Below are 14,543 nucleotides of genomic sequence, written 5' to 3' on the forward strand. Positions count from 1 at the left end.
CTTAAATTCCACATAAGAGTGGTATTTGTCTTTCTCTGACATATTCGCTTAGCATATACTCTCTAGATCCCATCCATGTTGCTGCAAATGGCACTATTTCATTCTTTTTTTTATGGCTGAGTAACAGAGATTAGTTGTTATTAGGGTTTTGAGGAACTCAGTTTTGGTTTTATTGATCCTTTCTATTGTTTCCTTGATTTTTCTCTTTAGATTACACGATAATTTTTTAAGTTCCTTGAATCGAATTCTTGTTTTTTAACTTTTTGCTTTTTAATTAAAAGGATTAGCTTCATCCCACAAGTTTGCATATATGGTATTTTTATAGTCATTCAGCAGTAATTGCCATCATGATTTACTCTTGACCTCATGAGTTATTTAGAAGTACATTTTTTTTTTTTTAAGATTTTATTTATTTATTTGAGAGAGAGAATGAGATAGAGAGAGCATGAGAGGGGGTAGGGTCAGAGGGAGAAGCAGACTCCCTGCTGAGCAGGGAGCCCGATGCGGGACTCGATCCTGGGACTCCAGGATCATGACCTGAGCCGAAGGCAGTTGCTTAACCAACTGAGCCACCCAGGCACCCCTAGAAGTACATTTTGAAACTTCCAACCATGTTAGGTTTTTTTGATTATCTTTTTATTGCTTGTTTTTAATTTAAATGCATTGTCAGAAAGGATGATCATGATTCTTTCAAATTCCTGTAAGAATTCAGAATTTGGTCTTTTTCTTTTAATTTTTGGTATATAGTCTCTGTGTTTTTGAAAAGATGCATGTTTACTAATACATTAGATCAAATGTGATAATTTATTCCAGCCTTCTATATCATTTCTATTTGATCTGTCTGTTTCTGATAGAGTTGTATATAAATCTCACACTACAGTTGTGAATTTGTCTATTTGTCCTTATATTTACTGGACAAAAAAATCCAATCTGATAATTTTTGCTTTTAATAGGTGAATTAAATCCATTAACATTTATTATGAATACTGATAGATTTATTCTGAAGATCTTGTTTTGTGGAGTTTTTTGGCCATCATTTTTCTTTGCCCTTATTGATCTTTCCTACATCCTGCAGAATTGATAGTTTCCTATATTCCTCTTATTTCTTTCCATTCCTTTATTGTTAAACCTTAAGTTTTGAAGATATGTTTTCAAGTATTAAGAGACCTTAAGTTTTGAGACACACTAAATAAATATGGACTTTTATGGAAAAATTGACAGTTAAATGCCTATTTCTATTCTCTTCCTATTAATGATGAAGGCTTTAGCATAAATTACCTGTTGAACAGTCCTTTCTTACCATGATGTTTTTTTCTTACAGTTTTGGCTTTTGTGTTCTTTCAGAAGTATGTTTCTTTTTTTGCTGAGGGTCTGGGAGTAGCAAACCTTATAATGTCTGTTTATTTGAAAATGTCATTTATTTTGCCCTGGTTTTAAGTGATGTGTAACTGTTATTTCCCCTCAGGTCTTTGAAGATAATTACTCCATTGTCTTCTAGCTTCTATTGTTTTCTCAGTTTAACTGCTATTCCTTTTCAAGTATTTTGTCCATAGCCTCTGGTAGACTTTAAGATTGTCTCTTGTACACTATATAGTTTCACTATGATATATCCAGGTGATTTGTTCAGATTTATTTTGATTAATTTTCTTTCTCAATGATTATCTCTTCAGATACTGTTTCTTTACCATTTTTTTTCCTTCTTCTATGACCCCTATTATGTGGATGCTGGAGCCATTTATTCTAGCTATTATTCCTTTGAATTATTTTGTCACATTTGTGTGCATTCTAGATGAGCTCCCAATAATATCTTCCAATTTGGTAGTTTACTATTTGCCAGAGTCTGATCTCGAGTGGATCTCACAAATTGCATTTTTTAAATTTATTTGACAGAGAGAGACACTGAGAGAGGGAACACAAGCAGGGGGAGTGGGAGAGGGAGAAGCAGGCTTCCCGCAGAGCAGGGAGCCCGATGTAGGGCTCAATCCCAGGACCCTGGGATCATGACCTGAGCTGAAGGCAGACGCTTGATGACTGAGCCACCCAGGTGCCCCTGCATTTTTAATTTCAATTACAAAATTATTCATTTTGAAGAGTTCTAAATGTTTCCTTAGCTTGGCTCAGTTCCCAATATTAAAATTGTGTCTTTGACTCTTATCTACCTTCCTCATGGCTTCTGATAAAACTGTAATTCCAAATAGCATGTCCTTGTCAACTTTTCTTCAGCTTGCTTTCTTGAGTGGGCAACTCTAGCCCAGACCTAGAACCTAGCAGTAAACAGGGCTCCAATCTTCCTTACTCCATAGGAACCAGACTCCCTACAGCCACAGTCAGTTTCTTGTCCTGGATTCCGGGAAAGCCTTCAGTTTGAGCCAGTCCAGTACCTCCTCCTCCCGTCTCATTGTTTTTCAGCCTCTTCTGCTGCTGGTGCTTCTTGAAGAAATTTATCCTGTACTTAAGCTTGGCTATACCTTTTTGGTTTTATCACTTTGTTTTATTTGTCTTTGGCATGACCTGGAATAGAGGGTGTCTGTGATCTGGAAGTTTCCTTGGGTGGCTCTTACTAGCTCTCACATCATAGGCTGATCTAATTTAGTTAACATCCATTACTTTGCAATATATGTATATCAAGTGATTATCCTGTATACCTTAAACTTATTGAGGTATAATTGACTTACAGCACTGTGTAAGACTAACCCCACCCCCCAAAATCCACAAAGTGCTCTGGGAAGTTAAATAAGATAATAAATTAGAAATCATATAAATAGGTACCTGGTATATGATTTTAAGCTTTTTGTTTTTATAATTATCACTGACTACAAGAATTTAATGAGAAAGCTGTCATTGCCTTCTTAGATACTGAAATGTGATATCTGGACATGCTTGAGATGTGTTTACATGAAGGTAGCCTTCTAATCTTTTATCCTGAAATTAAATGGAGAGCATATACCTCCCTAACACAGCCTCAAGTATGGTCAGCCTACTGTTTTCCTCATCTCTGAAATACCCCAAAAGTTTTTAACAAAAAGACCTATTTTTGCAACAAATTATCTCATGGTTTTATAGATCTTAGTTTTATAATCCTGGATTGATGATAAGCAAGTTGAGGTGAGGGACTTTATCTTTTATACCTGTCTCATCCCTGTACAAGTGGGACACAGGAGTTCAGTAGTTATTTATTATTATTATTTTTTATGTTCAGCTAGTCATCATACAGTACATTAGTTTTTGATGTAGTGTTCAACGATTCATTAGTTGCATATAACACCCAGTGCTTACCACCACACGTACCCTCCTTAATACCCATCATGCTGTTACCCGCCCCCAACCCCCCCATAATCGTCAGTTTGGTTCCTGGAGTCCAGAGTCTCTCATGGTTTGTATCCCTCTCTGATTTCTTCCCATTCAGTTTTCCCTTTCTTCCTCTGTGGTCCTCCATGCTATTCCTTATATTCCACATATGAGTGAAACCATATGAAACCATGAACTATCTGCTTGACTTATGGAGTGGATCAATGATACAGAGTAAAACAACTGAAATTTTTTAGGTCAAAGGGGTTCTGAGGTACTTACCCAGGTCTTCATTTCCATCGCCTGGTGCAAGAGGATTGTGGTGAGGGAGATGGTATTGATGGGTGTCCCAAAGGTAAAGACATCAATATCAGAATCTTTGTAGGTCTGCAGAGGAGGAAAAAACAGGCATTATTAGATATGCCCTGGGATTCAAGGTAGGTGTCATGGGAGGGGAAGGAATGAGGAGAAGATATGCAGCTGCCATCCATGGGGAACTGCCCCAAGGAACAGACAAGATGAGGAGTGAGTTAATAGGGCTAAATTCTTTGGAAACACATTTGTGGCAGAAGACATGATGGTTATTCCAGAACATTGTGGAATGAATGAACAAAGAATTTATTGGGCAACCAGCAAGCACAATGAAAACTGCTGAAGATACTTCTGTGTCCACCTTCAAGGAGTTTGTAGTCTACTAGGCAGGGAAAATGTGGTACAATTAAGGGGATAAATCATACAATGGTACAAGGTATACAAAATACCCTGGGGGTACAGAAGAGAAGATAATCAGCTGAGACCGTAATAAGAGGAGTTAATCTCTTGAAAAGAGAGAGGAAAGGCAGACCAGGCAAAGGTGAGAACTTGAGGGTGAAAAGTTCAAATAAGCCTAGATGGTAGGTTTGTTGAGCACAGAGCGGGGGCAAAAAATGAAGCAGGAAAGGCAAGCAGAGCCCTGGAGAAGGAAGGTATTGTAAAACAGGAAATTCAAATGAAGCACAAAATGACTGCCTCCTTGACCCATCTTGTTGCTAACTGCAAAAGAATGTGAGGTGGGGTAGACACCACAGTTTTGCACTTGCCCCACTTTCTGGTTCCCTATCCAGGAGAAATAGAGCTATACTTCACTATCTCAATTCCCACTCTTTAAACTGGGAACTAAATTGAGACGGGGCTGGTATCCCTTGCTTTTATTTCAGATAATGTAGTATCCCTTATTAGCAGAACTTACTGCCTGAATGCATGCTGCCCCGACCTTGGAATCACAAATCTAAATATAAATCAAATACCCTCAGTGTTCAAGTAAGAAATGGTAAATGAGTGTAGAAGACTAGGTATAAGACAAAAGGGAGTGGTAGGGACCATGGCAAACTGGAGAACATGCACCCCATCTAAACAGGGCTGTGAGTCAATTCTGGATTTTTGCCATGTGGGAAAAATGACCCAGTGTAATGATAGCTTCCAGTTTTTCAAAAGCTGGCAGAAATTAAGATGTTTTCAAACACTCTGAGTTGGATGTAGTCTGCAGACTACCTGCTTGGAGCCTCTGTGCTGCAGTGTCCAGAAAGACACTACTAGTCTAGGATTTCATATTAATAGGACCAGTTCCACTCTGTGATTTGTGTGGTTAGAATGGGATTATAGAACTTACCAGGTATGGAATGAAGAAACAGACAAGGCTCTGGTAGAATGCATCCACTATGGAAATCCAGAAAGTCATCGGGTTGTAGCACTGCCAGGAAAGAACACATGAACCCCCCTCAAAGAAAGCCTCTATTCTTTGTAAGCAACTTTCTTGTGCTACCTGGACAGAAAATATGGTATTTACAGTGTTCTTAGAGGTAACAGAATGGGAAAATTAAGAGCATAGACCTGGGGATGACAGACCTTAGTTCAAGTCCCAGCTCTGCCACTAACTGTATGACCTTGTGACAGTCATTAAGCTGCTTTGATAACTGGTTCTTCTTCCACAAAAAGGATAAAAACAACACCAACTATCTCATTGGGTTTTGAGAAATCTAAATACAATTGTGCTTTAGTACCCAGTAAGTGCTCAGTTATTAATAACTACCATTCAGGGCGCTTGGGTGGCTCAGTTGGTTAAGTGACTGCCTTTGGCTCAGGTCATGATCCTGGAGTCCTGGGATCAAGTCCCACATCAGGCTCCTGGCTTAGCAGGGAGCCTTCTTCTCCCTCTGACCCTCTCCCCTCTCATGCTGTTTCTCTGTCTCTCTCTAATAAATAAATAAAATCTTTAAAAAAAATAACTACCATTCATTAGCACGTTACTAGTGCTAATACACACTTGGTAAGTTTAGAGATTCTAAGGTTTCTACATAGTATCTGATGGAGAGGGAGCTCTCCATCACAGTCCAGGATCACAGATTCCCAAGAGACAGGGCTCAATGGCTTCAGAGACAAGTGTTCTCATTTTTGCTTCCCTCTTCCTGCCTTCCCTCGAAAAAGAAACTGTTTTCAGTTTGTTTTTGCTACATTAACTTTTCTCACTGTTAGATACTCAAGGAATACGTTATACATCTAGCACACCACTGGGAGGAGAAAAATCAGAAGAGCTATGGGTGTATGTGTGCCATTACCACATCTCTCTTGCCTGATGTGCTAGGGTTGCTGTGTTGCTCTCCTCCCATTTTTGGGTTAGGACTGGGCTTGGTTCTTTGTCGGCTGTCCACAAAATATTACTAGCTCTCAAACACCACATCTGGCTTGGCCCTCCTTTCTCCCAGGCACAGAGATATGCTTATGCATTTCAATGTTCCTTTTCCCAGAACTCTTCCTTCAAGGCAGTCAGGTTCCCTGTCTGTCTCTTCCATCTAGTCTCTGGGCTGTGTCTGTGCCAGTCTGACCACCTGGAGTACCCACGGTCTGACTTCTCCAAACCGTTCAGGGTGTCAGTGTGACCTCTTTTTGCCTTCTAGGAGATCATCCTGGTGGTTTCCTAGGCCTTCTTTAGTCTATGGGCTACCAGCAAATTCCAGACTGTGTATAATCTCGAGTTCTAAACTTTCTTTCCCGACATGAGGTAGAAGCCTTCATTTGTGAACACCTCACCCCGTGATGAGCAAACTAGCTTTTAATCCCAGGGGTTCCTAACCCAAGCCTTGGGGGGTTCTGTCAAAGGCCTGGAGAAAGGGGCCAGCTGAGGACAATGGGATCTTTCTGTATGTCCTCTCCCCATGCAATTAGGGCAATCCCATGTTAAACATGTGATATAATGAAGAAATAACTCAAAAGAAAAATACCCACTGGTCTCGTCCATCACCCTCAACAACAAATGGAAAACAGGCCAGGAATGGGGAGTGGAGATACTGGGTCACATGGGAGATAAGAGGCAAAGTGGTGACCTGAGTGCAATGCCCCTGACCCCAGATCAGTGCTCTTTCTCTGGCAGGGAGGACCTGAGGCCTCTCCATCTTACCTCAGAGTTTTGGCCACTCTTGTACAGCTCAGGCAATGCCAGGAGTGTTTCTCCAGAGATGTCTTTATCGAGGACTCCAAAGACGAGAGGAGGCAAGGAGGTGAAGAAGAGATTGAAGAATATCATCTGCCAATAATCGATCATGGTGGAGCCAGAAAAACCACAGAAAAACTGGTACCAGAAGAGCAGGTTGACGTAGCACTGCAGGCAGAGAGTGTGGCCTTGTGAGTGAGGACCCACGGGCAGTGGTCACCAGCAGCTGCTTAGGAGCCTCTGGCAAGTCACAACGCTGACATGGAGCTTCTGTTTTCTCATTTGTGCCATGCAGAGTTGTGTAAGTATCAGAGATAACTAATCCTGAGAGCGGCAGCTGCTGATAATACTACTATGAGGGTTCTTTAGGACCTGAAAGGAATTGCACCAACTTGTTAAGTACACTATGCCGGTTCAAAGCACAGACTGTGGAGGCAGAAAAGGCTGGTTTGGAATTTCCAGGTCTGTCACTTACTAGCTATGTGACCTGGAGCAAATTGCTTAACTATTCTGAAGGTCATCTTGCCATCTTTCAGATGGGAACAGAAGTACCTAGACCATGGCATGGGATACCAAAAGGCCGTTATTATGATCAGTAGTGTGGACAAAGAAGGGGGTGCTCCTGGGAAGGGATGATAGAAAGACTGGACCATGGGCAGGAAGTGTGGCGGGAAGAGAATTTCATGACGTTTTCTGCACAATATTTTCCTAATAGTCATGCAACTCAGAAGGGTGAGTAAGAAATCTTCTCCCCAACTGTTTCTTTATGCTTTCTAAAGCTGTTTCCCACTCAAAACCACCCCACCTTGAGATGGGCTGGGTCATTATATTGTCTACCACACTGTAATATGGTTTTGTGACTTGACCAAGGTGAAGCTGCTGCTCCCAGAGTTAGAACTAGAACTTCTCAGCCTTGTGTGACTGAAGGCACAAAAAAGTGAAAGGTATTGTAAGAAATCATTCAGCAGGTTTGTGTACAAACTAGAATGCTCATGTCCTGACTGCTGGGCCAGTGTTATTTTGAAGAGGGTCTCTAGAATTGTAATAATATGGACATGTTAATATTAGTAACAACGATTATTACTGAATCTATTTGTGCCAGGTGTGTGATATATACTATTTTAGTATATAGTACATTAGATGTGCAATAGACCTAATTTGTCCCAACAATCTTGAAAGATTATTGCTAATAAAAAATAGTATATATATTAATGTTATATCTTGGTAATAATATTAATGTTATTAGCCCTATTCTACAGATAAGGAATCAGGCTTTAAGATACCCAGTTACCTCTTGTCCAAGTTCAGAGCTAGAAAGTCACACAACTAGCATCTGAGTTTTCAAAGCTCTTTCTCTTTGATCACTCCCAACATTTTTCAATCTCCTATTGGATGGTACAGTAACAGTTGTGACTGAGAGTCTTCTAGCCAAGGAGCTCCATCCTTTGGCTTTTCTGCCCAGGTGACCAGTGGGAAGTTTCCTAGCTCTGAAAGAGATCCTGGTAACCTGACATATCCTGGACCTTGCACCTTTCTGTCAGGAGTGAGAGGACTCAATCTGTTTACTGTGCTGCAGGTAGGTTTGAAATATATTATGGGCAGACTTTGAGTCTTGTGCACGTGACGTGGTGAGTTTCAGAAGAACTTGAAGTACTGAAGTCCCCTTGATACTAGCATTCAGCAGCTGTTTGAGGCTTTGACCTCTCTCTTTTTCCCCTTGAGAAACTTGCCTTGCTTCTCCCTCCCCAGCAAGATGGGAAAGACAGTAACTCTTATCTCCCTTACACATAAGTAACTTGAGCAGCTCAGATGGGCTGAGTGACTATACCAAATACCCTTGGCCACTTGGGGCTGGAACTGTGACTTGACGTTGTAGAAGCATAGGATGCCAGAGCTGGAAGTGACACCATCTTACAGATGAGGCCACTAATAGAAACAACAGCAATAACAATAGCAACAAAAACACCTAAAGCACTTACTAGGTGCCAAGCTCTGTTCTGACCCATTTGGTCCACCTAGCAGCCCCATGAGGCAGTCATTAGTACTCCCATTTTACAGTTGAGGAAACTGAGCCTCAGTGAGAGGTCAAGTCATTGGGCTGGCAGTAAGAGCTGTTAAGTAACAAATTGGAGTTCAAACTCAGATGTTCTGGCTCCAGAGTCCACCCTCATAAATGGGATGTGGGAAGTGGATGCTCTTGTTAAAATCAATTCCAGATCTGAGACTACAGCTCAGTCTCTAACACTAATGTCCAGAGTCGTTTATCCTACACTGTGAGAGGCCAGGTGGATCCATCCTAAAGTGCTATAAGTGGGGAAAGTACTGAACACAGAATGCTGTGATTGGCAGTTTCTGCCATGGGTGCCAAGGGAGCAAGGCAGCAAGTTTGCCAGCTGTAGGCCATCCTCTGATATTTGCAATGTAGATCTGGCCTTTCTGACACCAAGCCTCAATCTTTCCTTTCCAAACTGAAGCTTTTAAGTTGTACAAGCTTATCTGGTAGATTCTGTAATGCTTGACCTAGTTTTCACCTAAGCTCCAGCCATAGTCTAAGCCAAAGGAGGAAGAGAGCAGTGACCTGGCTGGTGTCGGAGGCTGTCTGAAACTCTCCGGCCAAGTGTGATGATATCATCGCATGATATTTCTTGAACAATTTATGTTGAGACATGGTGCTAGAGATGCTCGGACAGCAGACAACACACAAAGAATTTGACAACCACTGGAGAAGAGGGTGCTTGGACCTCTGGGAGGCCCTGAATGCCTTAGTGGTGAGGACATTCAGTCTGGGGAGTTTGGAGTATAGTATAACTAGGTCCAATCCTGATTCTGTGACATATTTAGCTTTGTGATCTGGGCAACCCCTCTGACTTTCAGCTACCACATCTATAGATAGATAATAACTGTCCCTATTCCCACAGGGCTGATGAAGCATTTACTGTGTACCTCACACATATTAACTCATTTATATACATAATGACCCTGTGAGTTAGGTAGTATCCCCCTTTTACAGGTGAAAAGACTGAGACACAGAGCTTAAGTAAGTTACTCAAGGCCACATTGCTGTTAAGTAGCTGAGTGGGGCTGGTATTTGAACTCAGTCTGGTTCTAGCACATATGCTCTTAACCCCTATATTACACTTAGCTCTCATAGTTATATATATACACAAAGTTCTGAGGACAGCATCTGGTATGTGGTAGGTTCCCTATAGATGATGATGGTGGATGTTAATGCTAGTGATGCTACTATGCCAAACAGTAACCAGCTGTGCTAAGTACCAAGGACACTACAGCAATCAAGGGTAGCATGGAGAACTCTGGTGACCTGGGTGTCGGAGAACTAGCATTTACTGACCTCCTTGCCTTATACTTCACACACGGGCAGTATCGAAGGGCTTTAATCCCTAGTCAAAGCAAGAAAACACTGCTTGGAGATCACTGGCTCATTTTTCCATAGAACTGTTCTTACTGAATTATAATTTAATATCGTTTTTATCAAGGGTTGTTAGAAAAAGGTACCATATGGAGGTTAATTTTCATTTCCTACAAAAATGCCACAGAAGACAGTTTCTTGAAGGTTTTTGTGTGACCTTCTTCTAAAGGTTTGCTTGACAAATTGATCTCTGAATTTATAGCAAAGAGAGTGTGTTCCTCCTATAGAACTGGTCTGCTTGCTTTAACCAGACATTTAATACTTAGCATCTTATCCCAGGTTCCTGGTGCAACTGACCTCTTTCCTTTCTGTGGTTCTGCTCCATACTCTTATAAATTTCCCTTCTAACTTCTCTATTGCCTCTGTTTTTACTATAAGTCACTTTCATCTCTTTTTGGAATTAGATACAGTATATGATATAAAATTATAAATAAACGGCCTAAAATATTTTCTATAAACTCAGGTTGTCAAGCCTCTCTTTCTTGGCAGGGAACCTGGCAAATTCATAGTTCTAACTGATTAGGTCAAGAATCTCCTGGTGATATGTCCATAGCACCATGACCTTCTTGAGGGAGATGTGCCTAAGAAAATAATTGTAAAATTTTCATCTTCTTTTCCTATAATAGTACTTCTTAATCTTTTGAGGTTCATACAAATTACCAGGGGCTCTGACTAAAAGCTCCATTCTGAGGTAGCAGTCCCAGGATGTAGTCTGAGGATCTGCATTTCTAACTAGCATCTAGCTGATGCTAATGCTGCTGATCCAGGAACCACATTTTGAGAAGCAAGATTTATGGAGACCAGGAGATGACACACTACTTCCTCCAGGCCAAAACTGGTCATAAATAAGGTTTTGTTGGGACACAGCCACATCAATTCATTTGCATGTTGTCTATAGTCGCTTTCATTGAGTAGGTATGATGGGCTATGTGGCCCACAAAGCTAAAAGTATTTCTTACCTGGCCCTTTGCAGAACAAGCTCACTGAGCCCTGATTTAGACTGTCAGCCTCAGGAGGCAGGGACACAGATGTTCAAGAATGATTTGAATAAATGAAATCAATTGTTGTTTTATTGTCCCAACAATACCCTGGAGGAGTTAAACACTTCAGTGTTTCCTTCCTCTGCAGGGCCTGTTAGGACCTTGCTTGCTTCCACTTCCTCTGGCTGGAATCTTTGCACTTCCGAGGGTGCTCCTGGAACCTGGTAACAGCATCACGGTCGGGGGGGGGGGGGGCGGGGACGGGGGGAATGCATTTTCCTCCCAAGAAGCTACAGTGCAGTAATTAATTCATTGTTCAAATTTCAGAGCAGGCAGGGTTTTAATTCCCTCTGAAATTGGTTTCGGATGTGGAAGTCCTAGCTCTCCACCCTCTAATTGCAATGGGGAGATAATGTGGCATGAGTATCACAATTTTGAGCACGGCACCGGGCTGGAAATCAATACCATTTAAGCTTTGCAAGCATGGCTGGCTGGAAACGTTTCCTTTTCTATTTCACACATTTAATGCAGAGAAGGGGTTGTGCTTATTCAAAAGAATGGCTCCTTTGGAGGCAAGAAAAAAAAATTAAACGGGAATTTTGAATTCTAAGTAAATAGTCTCTCATGCTCAGAGTGAGTTTCAAGTTAAATAGAGTGACTTGTTTGCATAGACTTGCTGAATATTACCATCCAGTTTATCGAATTTACATTATTTTTTGTCATGCTGTTTATTTACATATACATTGAACTGTGCACAAAAATGCTTACTCTTGAGTGAGGGCAACTGTGACAGTGCCTAAATCAGGACTGGGAGAATGGAACAAGGGGACAGAATGCAATTTCACAGCTGCTACTTGGCTAATGCGTTTCTCTGCCATCACTCTACTCTTAATCCTCCCTTTTTCCTTATGCAAACAGGAATCAGATTCTCCTTGGAGACTCTTGGGGATTATTCAAAGGTCCTTGAACTAGGTAATGAAAACTCGGGCCCCTTGTTCCCTCCCTTAGTACAGCAATGTTCTGGCTTCTTTCAATACCCATTGTTAATCAAGGGCTTTTCAAATAAGAGCCTGTGACACTTTTAATAGCTCAGTTGGTGTGTGCCTGCTTTGGGCCCTTATCAACAAGACAGAAATGAGCCTATTTTTTAGGAGAAACAATGCTATCTTCCTATGATTGTATCTGTATAGTTACATGCTTTCCTGAGCTCTGACACTAAAGCCTCTTGACAATACTTCTAGGGACAGAGGGAGTCCAAGTGTCTCCATATTATTGATGAAGAAATCTAGGTTCAGAGATGTTAAGTAACTCTTCCAAGTTCACACAGCATGCTAGAGTCAGGCAAGACTAAAACCCAGATGATCTCCCCAATCTAAACATTTTTGCCACTAGACATTTAATGTCCTGACCTCTGTGAATTCCCTGCTGGGAAGGCTGGGGAAGTTGAAGTGATACATAGTCTTAGGTAGAAGCCAGGGACTCCAGTCTTAAACCTGTACTCTCCCAAGGGGTGGGGTATGGCTCTCGCATTGGGGTGGCTCTATCTGGGGAGAAAATTTAAGATACATGTCAGGCTAATTATCCTTCAAGTCCTTTTTTCTTGTAGTCAGAAAGTAAATCTCATTTATGGAGTCCATCTAAGAGCAATGACAATAGCAATAATGATAAAAATAATGGCTGACTTTATAGGATGATTACTATATGCTAATAACTTTATATACAAGCTCTCATTTAATCCTTCTAGCAAATATAGGAGAAAGGTACTATTATCATCCCCATTTTACGGATGGTAAAACTAAGGTATAAGGCCATTACCAAATATAAGAGCCTAGATTTGAACCAAATGCGTTCGACTCCAGAGGCCATGCTTGTAACCACTCATGCTGCCTTCTATGTACCAGGTGCTTTCCATACAGTATTGCTAATGCTCACGAGAGTCTTAGCCCATTTTACCAAAGAAGAAATTGAGACCCAGAGAAGTGAATTATATTGCTCAAGTTCACAGAGCTAGTAGGAAAGAGTTTCAGGATTCAAAATCTAGGCCAGCCTGGTTTGTCTTACCACTGTGGTAGGAGTGGGTCCCCTGGCAGGGCCTCCCAAGGCCTGGGCATGTCACCATAGTGCTACTCACCACGTTCTTGTAGAAGTAGTACACCACCATCCTGGCCAGGCGCGAGTAACACCAGTGGCCATGCACAAGCAGCAGCTTCTTGAGGTGTCTGAAGCGGGATATGGCAAAGTCGCTGGACATAACAGCCTGAGAGGGCAGAACAGAGACATCGGCTTCTATCCATGGCCACCAATGAACCAAAGAGTCTCCCTCGAGGGCTATGCTTTGTTCTAGGTCCATAGCTGGAAGGGCCAAAAAGACCCTTTGTCACTATGTGGCACCTAAGGTAGTTCTTTGGAATTGGACAACCCATCCTCTCTTCTGGAAACTCCAAACCTCACTAGAATCCAAGAAAGCAGCTCGTAAGGAACTAGTGGTCTAGTCTGTCCCTCCATCTCCTTCTCTTTATCTGATAAACATTAACTGTGGCCTAAAATGTGTTGGCACCATGCTAGAGATGTGATGGCTAACCAGAAAGTAGGGGCTTCCATGCAAGCAATCCTCAATGCTCTCAACCCCCTTGGTCGCCTCCTGTGGCAGACCATTTGTTCCGTTCTTAGATGGAGCTGATGGCGGGATAGCTCTTCCTTTACATGGAGCTGAAATATGCTTTCTGCCCTTGGGATTATTCAGAACATGACATAGCTCATGGTACTCTTAAAAGTATGAGGTTTGGAAGTGCCTGGTTATAGACCCTGGTAGGTCAGGCTGTTTAAACTTTCCCAGCATCCATTTCATTTGAAAAAGAGAGAGTAATAATTCCTAACACACAGGGTTGTGATTGTTCAAATTAATTGGAGTAATAAATGCGAGGTGCCTAATACAGTGCTGGCATATGGTAGATACTCAAAAGGTAACTGTGTTCTTTCATCCTCACCAACAAATTTAGGCAATGCCTCCTGTCTGCACCAGTGGTGAGAATACAGTTGTTAATGGTTCAGAGCCACAAAGTGGGGTCTATATTAGTAGGAAACATTAGCAGCTCAAGTTAGTATGCTTGTCCCAACCTGAATTTTGACTCAACTAGGTACACTTATTAAAGTGTACCTTATAGGGAGGAGCAAGATTGCGGAGGAGTAGGAGACCTGGATTTCGCCTGGTTCCAGGAATTAAGCTGGATAGGGATCAAACCATTCTGAACACCTACGAACTCAACAGGAGATCGAAGAAAAGAATAGCAGCAACTCTCTGAACAGTAAAGCGACCACCTTCTGGAAGGTAGGACGGGCAGAGAAGTGAATCTGAGGCGATACTCGGGAGGACAGACGG

At 41.7% G+C, this 14,543-nt stretch overlaps 1 protein-coding gene across 1 annotated transcript in view; it reads right to left on the reverse strand.

Moving 5' to 3' along the window:
* Positions 1 to 14,543, reverse strand: part of ATP10B (ATPase phospholipid transporting 10B (putative)) — a 258,651-nt gene that overhangs the window by 15,284 nt on the left and 228,824 nt on the right. Inside the window, exons 19-22 of the mRNA XM_081825802.1 lie at positions 13,296 to 13,536; positions 6,722 to 6,922; positions 4,937 to 5,017; positions 3,571 to 3,675 (exon numbers count right to left, since the gene is read on the reverse strand). Of these exons, the coding sequence (XP_081681928.1) occupies positions 3,571 to 3,675; positions 4,937 to 5,017; positions 6,722 to 6,922; positions 13,296 to 13,536 (628 nt within the window). The remainder of the gene's footprint in view (positions 1 to 3,570; positions 3,676 to 4,936; positions 5,018 to 6,721; positions 6,923 to 13,295; positions 13,537 to 14,543) is intronic.

Source organism: Leptonychotes weddellii, chromosome 7 (genome assembly GCF_054177405.1).
Source record: "Leptonychotes weddellii isolate Sample4059 chromosome 7, ASM5417740v2, whole genome shotgun sequence".
NCBI classification, from domain to species: Eukaryota; Metazoa; Chordata; class Mammalia; order Carnivora; family Phocidae; genus Leptonychotes; species Leptonychotes weddellii.